The 14730-nt window shown below is 41.3% G+C and overlaps 1 protein-coding gene across 5 annotated transcripts in view; it reads right to left on the bottom strand.

Annotated features, from left to right (window-relative positions):
- The window catches only part of ZDHHC13 (zDHHC palmitoyltransferase 13), a 100895-nt gene extending 87122 nt beyond the window's left edge, over positions 1-13773 (bottom strand). For 3 of the 5 annotated variants that reach the window (XM_072793798.1, XM_072793797.1, XM_072793796.1), the window contains exon 1: positions 13643-13767. In XM_072793798.1, the coding sequence (XP_072649899.1) occupies positions 13643-13669 (27 nt within the window). In that variant the 5' untranslated portion in view covers positions 13670-13767. Of the gene's footprint in view, positions 1-13642 lie in introns of all 5 variants that reach the window. The other 2 variants (XM_072793799.1, XM_072793800.1) reach the window with 2 other exon arrangements.
- Between the last annotated feature and the right edge of the window lie 957 nt (positions 13774-14730).

The following is a 14730-nucleotide window of genomic DNA, read 5'->3' on the forward strand; positions in this document are numbered from 1 at the left end:
ATAATCAAATCACTAAAAACCAACGTTGAAGAGATAATCTTAAGAGCAGCCTAAGGAAAAAGACACATTATGTTCAAAAAAACAAAGATAAGAATGAATTCAGGCTTCTTATCATAAGTGCAAGCCAGAAAACAAAACACAGTAGTTTTAAAGAGATTAATGAACTGCAAACTGGAAACACCACAGCAAAACTATTCTTCAAAAATGGGATGAAATATACACTTTTCCAGACAAACAAAAGATGAGAAAATTGCCAAATAAACTCATACTCAAAGAAATGATAAAAGTCCTCCAGGCTTAAATGAAAATAATACAAGATGGCAATCTGAAATGATACAAAGGAACAGAGTGCCAGACCACATGGGTAAATATGTATAATTATGTAGGTAAACATAACAGACTTTTTCTCATTTTTTAATTTCTTGATGATAGTAGAGAAATAGAAGTATACTTGTAAGTAGTGGCTATGTTAATATAAGACAAAGTAGACACTAAAACAAGAAATATTACCAGAGATGTGTAATTTCACAACATTAAAGAAGCCAATTCATGGGGCACTTGGGTAGCTCAGTGCTTGAGCATTTGCCTTTGGCTCAGGTTGTGATCCTAGGGTCCTGGAATCGAGTCCCACACTTCTCCCTCTGCCTATGTCTCTGCCCCTCTTTCTCTGTCTCTCATGAATAAATAAAAAAAATTTAAAAAATTTAAAAGCCAATTCATCAAGAAGACAGAACAATCTTCAATGTGTATGCACGCATAAAGAACTTTAAAATTTGTGAAGCAAATGCTGATGGAACTAAAAAAAATAGAAATTTTCACAATTACATTTGGATATTTCAAAACTTCTAGTAACTTGAAAGAGTAAACAGAAAATCATAGTGGATAGAGAAAAGGATAGAGAAGACCTTCAAAGCTATTCACCAGCTTGATCCAATACATTTTCATAAAGCTCCACCCAATGGAGTATGTTCTCTCACTACAATGAAATTAAATCAGAAATCAATAACCAAAGGGGATGCAGAAAAGTCTCAAAGATTTGGAAACTACACATTTCTAAATAACCTATAGGTCATAGAAAAAAACAAAAAATTAGAAAATATTTTGAATTGAATGAAAATATATTGAAATGTGTAGGATGAAGCCTAAGCAGCATTCAGAGTGAATTTTTTATTTTAAATGGCCAACAGGCAAAAAGAAAAATCTAAAATAAATAATCTAAGCTTTCATTTTAAGAATCTAGAGAAAGAGGGGCACTTGGGTGGCTCAGTTAAACATCCGACTCTTTGATTTCGGCTCAGGTCATGATTCAGGGTCCTGGAATGGAGCTCCACCTTGGGCTCCGCACTCAGTTCAGTCTGCTAGAGATGCTCTTCCTCTCCCTCTTGCTCTGCCTCTCCCCCCTCTTGTGTGCACGTTTGTTCTATCTCTGAAAATAAATAAATCTTAAAAAAAAAAAAAAAACTAGAGAAAGAAAATTAAACTCAACACAGAATGAAGAAAACAGTAAATAAAGATAGTAGAAATCCATGAAATACAAGAAGAAAAACAATGCAGAATATCACTGAAACCAAAAACTTGTTCTTTGGAAAGAATAAATCAATAAAATTGATAAACCTCTAGTCAAACTGATCAAGAAAAAAGTCAATAAGTAGCAGGCTTAAAAAGGGGACATCATTAAGGGAGTCTATGAACATTAAAAGGGTAATAAGGCAATAATTCCAAGAACATCTTTATGTCAATAAATTCAACTTAGATGGAACGCAAAAATATCTCAAAAGACACAGGTTATCAAAATGGGCTTAAAAAGACATGAGTCATGCTCTAGTTATTAAAAAGATTTAATTCATAATTTTAAAACTTCCCGTTAAAGAAACAAAATAACCACAGGCCCATATACCTTTTAACTGGTGAACTCTACCAAAATAATTAAGAAAGAAATGATATTAACTCATTCAGAAATTACAGGAAATGTTTCTCAGCTCACTTTAGAAGGCAGTATTATCCTGATACTTAAATCAACAAGTATTACATAAAAAAGTAACTCTAGGGATCCCTGGGTGGCGCAGCGGTTTAGCGCCTGCCTTTGGCCCAGGGCGCGATCCTGGAGACCCGGGATCGAATCCCACGTCAGGCTCCCGGTGCATGGAGCCTGCTTCTCCCTCTGCCTGTGTCTCTGCCTCTCTCTCTCTCTCTCTGTGACTATCATAAAATAAATAAAAATTTAAAAAAAAAAAAAAAAAAAAAAAAAAAAAAAAAAAAGTAACTCTAGATTCAATATCCTTCATAAACACAGATACAAAGATCCTTAAACAAAATATTGGGTACACTTTGTACCCAGTAACACGTAAAAAGAATAATATATATTATGACCAAGCTTAAATATTCTAAAACAAATCATATTAGCAGAATAAAGGAAAAAAATCATATACTGATTTCAGTGGAATAAAGGAGTCGACAAAATTCAACACTCACGCATAATAAAAACTCTTGGATAAAAATTCTTGGCCTAGGGAAAGAAGAGAACTTCTTCAAAGTGATAAAGGAGTAAACTGTAAGAAATCTAGCTACCACACAATCTGTGGTAAAAGACTGCATACTGCAACTCTAAAGACTGAAAACAGAGCAAGGATGCTATAAATTTTTTTTTTTTTTTAACGTAAGCTCTACACCCAACATGGGGCTCAAACTCACAACCCCAAGATCAAGAGTCCCATGCTCCACTGACCAAGCCAGCCAGGAGCCCCACTTCTAATCAACATTGTACTGAAGTCCTAGACAGAATAATAGGGAATGGAAAAGAAGTAAAATGCATAGGATTTAGAAAAGAACCAAGTCCATCTTTATTTGCAGATAACATGATCACATAAAAGAAACCTAAGAAAACTTTGATAAAATTTATAATAGCATCAAAAATATAAAATATAAAATACAGGGGGGGTACCTGGGTATCTCAGTCTGTTAAGTGTCCTAACTCTAGATTTTGGCTCAGGTCAGTATCTCAGGGTCCTGAGATCAAGTCCTGCATATGGCTCCAAGCTCAGTGGGGAATCTGCTTAGGATTCTCTCCCCCCCCCACCAGCGACTCATGCACACATGCATGCTCTCAAAATCTTTTTAATAAAAAATAAAAATAATAAAATACCATATCTAGCATTTATTTTTAGTTACATTCAAGGGGGGAAGTTCAGATCAAATATCTAGCAAACCATTCCTAGAAATTGAGCTAATTATTTCATCATTCCCTCTTGTTCTTTACCATGAAGCTGTTACCCAGCCTTCACCCACCTTGTTCATCAGACCTGTCTGTCTGAAAACAATTTTTCACTGTTTACAATCAGATAAAACAAAAACACCATCCTCAAAGGATATACATTCGGAATAGAAAAGTTGAAAATATGTGAAATAATGTGCCTAAGTCAGTTCCCCAGGAATTCCAAAAATGGTTTAAGAAATGATAGTTTCACTGAAGGAAGTCTATAACCCCTCAATGGATTTGGTGAAGGGGCAAATGCTTTTTCTAAGTTAACTTACAATAAAATTAACTTTTTGGTAGGTAGTTCTATGAGTTGTAACACATTATGTATAGAGTTGTGTAACGACCACCAATATCAGGATACAGGACAGTTCCAAAAGTTCAAAAAACTCCCCTGGGATATTGCTTTGTAGTCACACTCTCCCCCTACCTCAACTCCTGGCAATCTCTGATATGTTCATCACTAGTTTCATCTTTCTCAGAATGTCACATATGGAATTATACAGCATATAATATTCTAAGATTGGCTTAACATAATGCCTCTGAGACTCACTCAAGTGGTTTTTGTGTTATTAATAGTTCTTTCTCTGTTGTATAGTATTCCATTATATGAATGTATCAGTTTTTCTGTTCCAACAACCTATGTAAGTTGTTTCCAGCTTTGGCAATTTTAAGTAGAGCTACTATAAGCATTCCTGTACAAAGCTTTTGGATGAACATATGTTTTTGCTTCTAAGAGTGAGATTGCTTGGCCATCTGGTGAGTATATGTAGAATTTATAAGAAATCTCTAAACTATTCTCCAGAGCAGCTGTACCACTTTGCATTGCCACTAGCAACGTATGAGAGTTCAAACCACTCTACATGCTCACTGGCCCCTGCTACGGTCAGTATAATAGATATGTAGCAATATATCATCATAGTCTGAATTTGCATATCCCTAGTAGCTGAAGTTGAGTATCTTCTCCTGTGCTTATTTGTCATCTATGTATCTTCTTCGGTGAATTATCTTTTACCCATTTTTAAATTGGGCTATTAGTTTTCTTACCATTAAGTTTTGAGCATTCTTTACATTATACATTCCAGACACAAGTCCTTCGTGTCTAGATTGGCAAATGTTTTCTCCCAGTCTGTAACTTATCTTCCCATTCTTTAAAAGTCTCTTCCACATACAAAAATTTTTAATGTTGATGAAGTCCGGTTTATTTTTCACTTTTATATATATCATGCTTTTGGTGTCCCTTCTAAGAACAGCTGTCTTGGCACCACAACTCCTCTGTTCAAAGAGGAAGTTCTCCTCTCAGAGTTTCAGGCACCTGAGCTGCCAGGAGACTTCCTTCTTGCTCCTGAAACCTCACCTAGAAAGCTGCTCCTGGAGAGCCCTGTCTGCACTGATGCTCACCTCATGGTTCAAGTTCAGGCATAGCAGTGAACAGTGGAGGGGGCCCAGTGGGGAAAAAAATCCCCACGTAAATTAGCTCCTGGTTCAGTGGTTTCTTGAATTCTGGTCTTCCCCACCCCAATAACTTACTTTTCAAAATCCTTAAATAGCTGCTACTTACATTCGGCCCAGTGCCTTCAGTGGGACAGGCAGGGTGGTAGTGTGCTTACTACATTTTACTCAGAACCAGAACCACAAATGCTCTTTGAATAGATAAGTTCTGCTTATCTGGTGAATTCAACCTCACTTCTTGATACTCTTTACATACGAGCATACTCCCACACAGCTAAAAATAAACATACAGGTAGGTAGACGAAAACATAAATAAGAACATTACTATAGGATTCTTTTCATCATATCACAGCAATTATAATTATATCCAACTGGAAGAAGATGAACTGTTGAGGAAGAGTTGAATTATACTTGGAATTACTATAATATACAGTCATCCCCCCCACCCCTTGTGACAATTCAACTTTTTCAACTTTTTTTTTTTTAATTCTTAAATTTCTACCTTGAGGATCAAGGACAACCTATTTTTTTAATAAATGTCTGGGTAAAAAAAAAAATGTCTGGGTAGTTCTGAACTTAAATCAGTTACAGTGTCAGTAAATAGCAGATGATGTAGTTAAAATTGACAGACCAGTCTACTTTTTTACATCAACATTTTTTTTTTTAATTTTTATTTATTTATGATAGTCACAGAGAGAGAGAGAGAGAGAGGCAGAGACACAGGCAGAGGGAGAAGCAGGCTCCATGCACTGAGAGCCCGATGTGGGATTCGATCCCGGGTCTCCAAGATCGCGCCCTGGGCCAAAGGCAGGCGCCAAACCGCTGCGCCACCCAGGGATCCCCAACATTAATTTTTTTAATTATAAAATGATTCATATCCATTTTAAAGATCTAGCAATATAAAAGTGAGCAAAGGGTAAACAAATCTGGACTATTTTCCTTTCAATCTTGCTGAACCAGAAATACCATTATGAGCAGTTTGGAGTATCCAATCTCGCTGTGTCTGTAGTTGACCCTTAAAAACAACACAGGATTGAACTAAACAGGCCCACATACACACAGATGTTTGTCGATAAATACAGTATAATACTGAAATGTATTTTCTCTTCCTTATGATTTTAACACTTTCTTTTCTCTAGCTTACTTTAAGATACAGAACATGATATCTAACATACAAAATACATATTAATCAACTGTTCAGTTAGCAGCAAGGCTTCTGGTCAAAAGCAGGCTATTAGTGGTTGAGTTTTTAGGGAGTCAAAAGCTACACATGGATTCTTTTATTGCATGGGGGGGGGGGGGTCAGTGCCCCAAACTGGTGCTGTTCAATGATGCAGGCTGATTCAGCCTTCACCTCTATAAAGAGCCCTACAACCAACACCCTGTCCATTCTACAGCATTGACTCCCCAAAGTAGGATTGCTGGGTCAGAAAATATATGCACTTAAACATAAAGAGATACTGAGCAACTACTTTCCCCATTTCACACACCAAACACCGAGTATGTAAATGCTCTTCTTTCCCTACAAGCCTCCCCGTAACTGAACATTCTCAATCATTTTAAAATCTTGTTAATTCAATGGCTAATAAATGGCATCATGGCATTTTTCATTTGCATGCCCCTAGTTGCTAACGAATCTGAGTGTTTGTTATGTTTACTGGCTCTCATATATTTCTTTTGTGGGCTCCCTTTTCAGTCTACTGTCTTTCTAATTGGATTGTATATCTTTTCTCATTTGTATGTTAGGAAGATTAACCCTTATTTTTATACAGATTTTTTACCACAGGAAATTGATGCATTCCACAGATACCAATTTGTTGCTTCTTATAATGCCTTAAGGCATTAAGGACATCAGCTTCAGTTTTCATGTAGAAAGATGAGGAGGATTACATCTTTTGATGTAAAGAATATAAGAGCATTTTTCAGCAATTAATTACTGTGTATTTACAATGTACAAAGTATTATGCTAGGGGCACAGAAGACAGGTGTCTATCCTCCAGGAGTTTATAATAGAGTCTAATAGAGATGAACAGACTAAAGTGACAATGGAAGGCAACATGTGATTAAGTGGCAAAAACGGGTGGTAAAGACTAAAGGACAGGAGGTACCCTTTATTCACATCATCATTTTTTGCCAAAATCCAAATCAGAGTAGAACCTAAAAAAATGATTATATAAACTCAAAGCTTGTTTTGGAAGTCAGTGGTTTCCAAAGTTAGGCAAGGCCACTCGAGGCCACATATGCAGTGACCCACTGGGTAACAGGAGAATATGTTCAAGCTTCTGTTACTATGACTTTTATCCTTTTTTTTTTTTTTAAAAAAAAAGGGAACATCACAAAAATTTACAGATACAGTTCTTTAAGCTTTATTAATTTTAGCACTGCCAGCTTCTGTGATTTGTATGTCAAGCACGTCACTCTTTTATAGTCTGTTTATAAGGTGACCTGGGGACAGAGTCAAAGTTCTACTACCCCCAGGGCTTGACGGTGGGACCTTCAGCAGACTGCCGTATACATCAGGTTAAGTTTATTTTCAAGTTACATTATCTAATTTTAACTGTTACCCCTCTCAAAATAAGCAAGCCGCTTAAACGGATTCCTACAGAGAAGCATAAAATGGGACAATAATAATAGCATAACTACAAGCAAACAAGATGACAAAGTTGACACCTCTATGTATAGTATCTTCAGTATCACCTGAAGTAAAAACAATCCAATGTGATCTAACAAAGCCAGCCTCCCTCTAAAAAAAATTAAAAAAAAAAAAAATCAAGGTACACCTGGGTGGCTCAGCAGTTGAGCATCTTGCCTTTGCTTCAGAGCCTGATTCTGGATTCCCAGGATGGAATCTGGCATCGGGCTCCCTGCATGGAGCCTGCTTCTCCTCCCTCTGCCTGTGTCTCTGCTTCTCTTTCTGTGTCTCTCATGAATAAATAAATAAAATCTTTAAAACAAATAAAATTTTAAAAATAAAAATCAGAATTATCAAAAAGGCTAATTTCAAACAGGTTTATATTAGCTTTAATTCAAAACCTCACCACTGGGTATGTATGTGTATATATATACACATATATATACCGTATGTTTATATTTAAAATTTTTTTAAAAAAGAAATATATATATACACAACACATATATATATTTCTTTTTTAAAAAATTTTTATGTATTCATTCATGAGAGACACAGAGAGAGAGAGAGAGAGAGAGAGGCAGAGGCACAGGCAGAGGGAGAAGCAGGCTCCCTGCGGGGAGCCCGATGTGGGACTAGATCCCGGGTCTCCAGGATCACACCCTGGGCCAAAAGCAGGCACTAGACCGCTGAGCCACCTGGGCATCCCAACCACTGAGTATATATTGAGCTATCAATCAAGGAATATAATTTAGAAACATTGCCATACTTCATAACAACATGCCCTGTGACAATACAAATTTGGCAGTTGGCTCCTGTCCCCAGCCCCCGTGTACATCAAACAGATGGAAGCTAAACTTTTTTAAGTCCCAGCTGACCACATTGACACAAAAACCATCCCATCAATGTATAAGTTAGAGTGACCAATTGCCAACAAGTGATGACAAACTGCAGTCAGTGCCTGGATGACTTGGACTATGCATCTGCAGCCAAGCTCCCGGCCAGCATGCACTGCAGGCTTCATTTATTCCTCCGTTAATCTCATAATACATGATGTTTTACAAAAATGAAAATTTAGGATCCTACTTTTCACATTATAGTAGGGTTTTACTCTAAGAGTATAAGCTCAAAAGTGTTTTACTGATAGAACTGCATGATCAAAACAGCTTCAAGACCACAGCTCTAAGTTATCTCAATTTGCTCTAGATATCACACCCTCCCAAAACTTTACAAAAGCTACAGGTGAGAAAAGGAATGACCTGCTTTTGGAGAGGTCAACTTTGAAGAGAGACACATAAAGATGTGTAAGGAAAACAACTATACATTCCCATCACCAAGACCGAAGCAAAGCTATGTCAAGATACTAAATCCTTCTTAGAAATTAGTCTCTGGTTACAAAAAAAAAAAAAAAAAAAAAAGTGTTTTTCTTTTTCTTTTCTTTTCTTTTTTTTTTTTTTTTAAGTATTCTCTAGTTGTTTCATTTTTACCATGTTGAAATGCAAATCCCTTGAGAACAAGGCCAAAGTCTCAGATTTCATGCTGACTGAATGATGGTGATTAATCATCTCTATTTTTGGCTTCGGTTTTTACATTTGTAAAATGGAAGGAGCAGGTCAATATAGCTATAATGTTCCTTCCACATTCCTTCCATGACTGTACGGGTCTAAGAGGAGCTGATACGACAGGCATTATTAAAATGTGCACTGACAGGGATCCCTGGGTGGCTCAGCAGTTTAGCACCTGCCTTTGGCTCAGGGAGTGATCCTGGAGTCCCAGGATGGACTTCCACGTTGGGCTCCCAGCATGGGACCTGCTTCTTCTCTGCCTGTGTCTCTGCCTCTCTCTCTTTCTGTGTCTATCATGAATAAATAAATAAATAAATCTTAAAAAAAAAATTTTTTTTTAAATGTGCACTGACAAAGATTTCATATAAACCCTCTATGGTGGTAGAAGTTCAACCGCTACATGGTTACCTGCAATGTTAAGGTAACAGGTGAGAGGGGCGCCTGGGTGGCTCAAGTCAGTTAATCATCTGACTTCAGCTCAGGTCATTATCTCAGGGCACTGGGATTGAGCCCCATGTTGCTTCCCTTGTCCCTCTCCGTCTCTCCATGTTTGTCCTCTCTGTGTCTCTCTCTCTCCAAAATAAATAAATCTTTTTTTAAAAAAGTAACAGAAGAGACCAAGCAAATTCTCAAATTCTCACGATACTAGCAAACTCATAAGAGTTTTCATTAATCATTCGTTCAGAAAAAATGTAAAAAAACACCTGCTATATACCAATCACAACATGATCCCCAACTTACAATAGTTCAACTTAGGATTTTTCAACTTTATGATGGTGTGAAAATAATATGCATTCAGTAAAAGCTGTACTTCACATTTTGATTTTTTTCCAGGCCTAGTGATATGTTGTATGGCACTTGCAGTGCTTGTCAGAAGTGAGCTCCCACTCAGCCACACACTCACAACAGTGAATAGCCAATACACTTGCAAGCACTGTGTACCCAGCGCAACCACTCTTTCACTTTCAAGACTGCATTCAGTAAATTACATGAGATATTCAACACTTTGTTATAAAATAGGCTTTGTGTTGGATAATTTTGCCCAGCTACAGGCTCAGGTTAGTGTTCTGAACACATTTAAGGTGAGCTAGGCTATGTTCAGTAGGTTAGGTGTATTAAATGTATTTTCAACTTAGGATGGGTTTATTGGATATAACCCCCTTGTAACTTGGCAAAGATCTGTAGGAGATGATTAGGGAATAAGACGCAATTCCTGCTGCAATCCGTTCATCCATTCATTCCTCAGATATTACTGAATGCCCTCTCTGCCAGGCGCTGCTCTAGACACAAGGATATGGCAGTGAACACAATAGGCAAGATTTCAAGAAAGAAACTTGTAGCTAGATGAATACCCTCCCTTACAGGGGAGAAAAAGATATTATGAAAATTATGTAAAAGAGATATGGATACATCTGTGGTGGTTCTTACAACAGAGTCCCTAAATTCTTTGATACTCTTCCATTGGGAAGAGAGGGTCTGTGTCCCTTGCTCTCAAATCTAAGCTCTGTGACTGTCTCACTAGTAAAATACGGCAAAAGTAAGGTGCCACCAGTTTGCAGGCCCAGCCTTAGAACCTGGCAGCTTCTTCCTCTGTCTCTTGAGATGTTCACTCTTAGAACCCAGCCACCAAGACATGCAGAGGCCCAGGCCACGTGTAGGTGTCCCTGCTCAAAATCAACATCAACTGCCAGAAATGTGAGTGAAGACGTCACCTGATGACACCAATCCCAGCTATGAAGTATCTCAACTTATGAGTCTTTCTAGAAAAAGGTCCAGACACAGTGGAGCAGAAACAAACCATCCCTGCTATACCCTGTCCAAATTCCTGACCCACACAGTCCATGAACGTGACAATGGCTGTTTCACACCACCATGTTTTGGGGTGGTTTTTTACATAGCAATAGAAAACTAGAACAATCTTTAAAAAAAAAAAAAAAAAAAGAAAGAAAAGAAAACTAGAACAATTTTAAGATATAAGGGATCATATATTTTTTCACATGGAGATATCATGAATCATATTATTTCTCTAAATATTAAATAAGGACTGTTAAAGTGGGCATTAATTGAAGACAAGCCCAAGATCTAAAAAAATCATATGCAAACTCTGATGAAGGTCACTGTCACGCCAGATCATCATGTAAAACAGAGATCCAACAGATAACTATTAAAATTTGTTGTGACATCAACAGAAGTACCAGAGCTCAGTTTCCAAGTTCATTCATTGGACAATTGTTTACAGAGTACCCACCAGTGCCAGGGATCGTTGTAGATGCTAGGCACACACAGCAGTCAACATAACTGATAAACATGACTGCCCTCATAGAACTCACATGCGGTGGAAGCAAAGACACAACAAATGAAATCAAGAAGTATGTTAAATGGTATTAAATGCTGAGGAGAAATATAAAACAAGAACGGAGACTAGGGAATGTTGCCAGTAGTGGCAACGATGAGGAGGGGTTGCGGCACTGAGGGGACATCTGCATCAAAGCCCTAAAGTGGTAGGGGAATAAGCCATGCGGGTATTTGAGGGAAAAGTACTCCAGACAGAATAGAAGGGTAGGTACAGAGTCTTGAGGCCAGTGTGGCTGGGGTTGATTAAGCAAGCAAGATAGTAGTTTAAAAACAAAAAAAACAACGAGGTCAGAGAGGAAACTGGGGGCCAGATGGCATAAGCAAATTCTAGCAATATCTAACACTGAAATCGGGAGAATCAAATCCAACCAGAGCAAGAATGTTTCTCTAACACCTGTAACAACACCTTGCAGAATGAATGAAATCTCGGCTCTATCACTCAGCAGCTGTTTGACTTTTAACAAAAGATTGATTTTTTGAGCCTCAGTTCCAATCTTTAAAACTAGAGTAACAGGGCAGCCCCGGTGGCTCTGGGGTTTAGCACCGCCTTCAGCCCAGGTCGTGATCCCAAAGTCCTGGGTTCGAGTCCTACATTGGGCTCCCTGCGTGGAGCCTACTTCTCCCTCTGCCTGTGTCTCTGCCTCTCTGTGTCTCTCATGAATAAATAAATAAAATCTTAAAAATTTTTTTAAAAACCAGAGTAACAATCTCTCCCCACCTCACAGTGATCAAGAAGAGGGAAATATTTTGCAAACTGTAGAGCACCATATACAGGTGAAATCTTTACTACTGGAAAACAATTATTATTATGATATTATTATTAACAACAATTATTATTAACAATGACTACTCTACATTGCCCCATTAATTTCAACCTCTGAATCATTCTCTTTCCTCCCTCCGTCATGAAACTGGGGCAGGGCTATCTTCCCTTCAGCACGAGGGAGTGGACCTTAAGTACTTGAAGGCTTTTGCAAACGAGTGGCAGTAATTAAGATACGCTAGTTATCAACTTTTCCTTGAGATTCTTTGAGGGGAAAAAAAATGCGACAGAGTTTTCACGCGAAGATTCTACACCCTTTTGTAAAATCCAGTCAGCTTGCAAAGCTTTTTTTTTTTTCCCCTGTCAAAATGCAAGAATACCTAATATAAGAATGACTTAACAGATTCTCCGCTACTTTATTCTTTCTCTTGAACCTACATCAAATTGTTGAAAGGAGGACAGGAATGGGGGGAGCATGAGAAACACCCTAAGGATGGGAAAGACTTTTTTTTTTTTTTTTTTTTAAGAGGCCGACTCATCCAATCATCTCAAACTGCTTGGATCCCACTAGAGACAGAGCATCTACCACCTAACGCAGTCCAACTGGAGACAGCTTCGGTTTCCCCATCAGTGAAAAGGAGATAATATCACCTTTTTTTTTTTTTTTAAGGATTATATTTATTTATTCATGAGAGACACAGAGAGAGAGGCAGAGACACAGGCGGTGGGAGAAGCAGGCTCCTTGCAGGGAGCCCGACGTGGGAACTGATCCTGGGTCTCCAGGGTCACGCCCTGGGCCGGAGGCAGGTGCTAACCCGCTGAGCCACCCAGGGATCCCCTAATACCATCTTCTTAAGGATGCTGCAGTCCCTCAATAAAATAATGCATGTAAAAGCATCTGGCATAAACTAAGCACTCACTGGATATTCTTCATTCATTCGACACATACGGAGTGAACAGCTACAACCACTCTGGGACCTGGAAAAGGGCCATAAGCCAAGAGGACCGCAACCTTTTCCCCTTGGAACGTCCTGTTACCTCCCTGGCCTCCTCCCCAGAAGGGCGTCCTGCGGGGGCTCCGCCGGCGGCCGGCACGCACCTGCCCCCGCCCCCCCGCGCCAGCAGCCTCGGCTCGGCTCTCCGAAGGAGCACGCCCGGGGATGCGGGAACCCCGACAGGCCTGGGCGGGGCGGAGCCGGGTGTCCAGGCAACTCCATCGAGGGGGAAAAAAAATATATAAAAAAATAAAGCAAGCAAGCAAGCCAGGGAACCGCACGGGTTCCAGGCCAAGGTCAATCAAGACGGGCTGGTCCAACTCAGGTGCGTCACGTGACGCGTCTCCCGGGAACGGCCGCGCCGCCCTCCCGAGCCCCCGGGCGAGCGGTCCCCGCCGGGCCCGGGTGCCGGCCTCCGAGGAGGTGGAGGGCCCGCGGGGCACCCACCCAGGGGCCCTCGCCCCGTCCTTCCGGCCGCCGCGGGGAGAACTCCCGCATCATTCCCGGAGGCCCCCGGCCTCCTCCTCCCCCGCCCAGGCCCCTCCGCCCCCCGAGGCTCCCCCACCCCGGCCCCGGCCCCCTCTCCCCGCGGCCGCCGCCCCCCGCCGCCCAGCGCCCGGCCGCACTCACCTGCGAGCCCAGCCCCGGCCCCTCCATCTCGGCACCGGCGGCCGCCACCCGGGAAAGCGGAGGCAGCAGCCCGCCCGCCCGCCCGCCGGCCCGCGCCCGCCGCCGCCTCCACTACCGCTTCCTGCTCGCGGCCCCGCCCCCGCCGCGGTCGCGCCCCGGGCCCTCGGGAGAGCCAATCCCTGCCCTCCTCGAGGCTGGGGGCGGGGCTTGGCCGCCGAGGCTGCTGGGGGCCCGCGAGGCCGAGGCCCCGCCCCCAGGCCCGCCCCCAGGCCCGCCCCCAGCGGCGCCCGCGCGGCTGGGCGTGCACCTGTGCTCCGCGCCCCCGGCCCCAGCGCGGGTCCCTATCAGGCTGCGCTTCCACCGCCACCACCGCCTCCTGAGAGCAGATGCAGGCTTGGCTGCTCAACGGCTGGGTAGCCCGCGGAAGCCTCTTCTTCCTTTCCTCGTCTGTGAAACGGGGCAAAATAAGGATACGTACTTCGCGGATTGTCAGGATTAAATGAGAGAAAAGCGTGTAAAGCTCCTCAGCCAATGTTTGAATTGCAATAATGAGTCAGTAAATGTGAACTGTTAAAACAGGTGGGAGCACGTGGGTGGCTCAGTGGTTGAGCACCTGCCTTCGGCTCAGGGCATGATCCTGGGGTCCGGGGATCGAGTCCCGCATCGGGCTCCCTGCAGGGAGCCTGCTTCTCCCTCTGCCTGTGTCTCTGCCTCTCTCTATGTCTTTCATAAATAAATAAATAAAATCTTAAAAAGAGAAAGAGTCCGCAGACCTGGCCTCTCATCCTAACTTTGCCATCACGTACTATATGCATCAGAATAAATAAATAAATAAAATATTTTTAAAAAATTGTCACTCTCCACTTTTGTGATCTTGAGTGAACCGTTTCACCATCTGGGCCTCTGTTTTTTTTCATACAGAAGAGAAAATAACTGAATTTCATTGCTCAGGCTGGTGGAAGATTGGGCAAGAGCCCCCTACCTGCATTCCCCAGCACCTTTGTGGACTGCACTGAAGGAGCTGGCATCTACTGTCCAGCTCCCTGCGCTTGGGTAGCTCCAGTGGGGCCATGGGGCTCTCCTACTTC

Source organism: Canis lupus, chromosome 23 (genome assembly GCF_048164855.1).
Source record: "Canis lupus baileyi chromosome 23, mCanLup2.hap1, whole genome shotgun sequence".
NCBI lineage: Eukaryota > Metazoa > Chordata > Mammalia > Carnivora > Canidae > Canis > Canis lupus.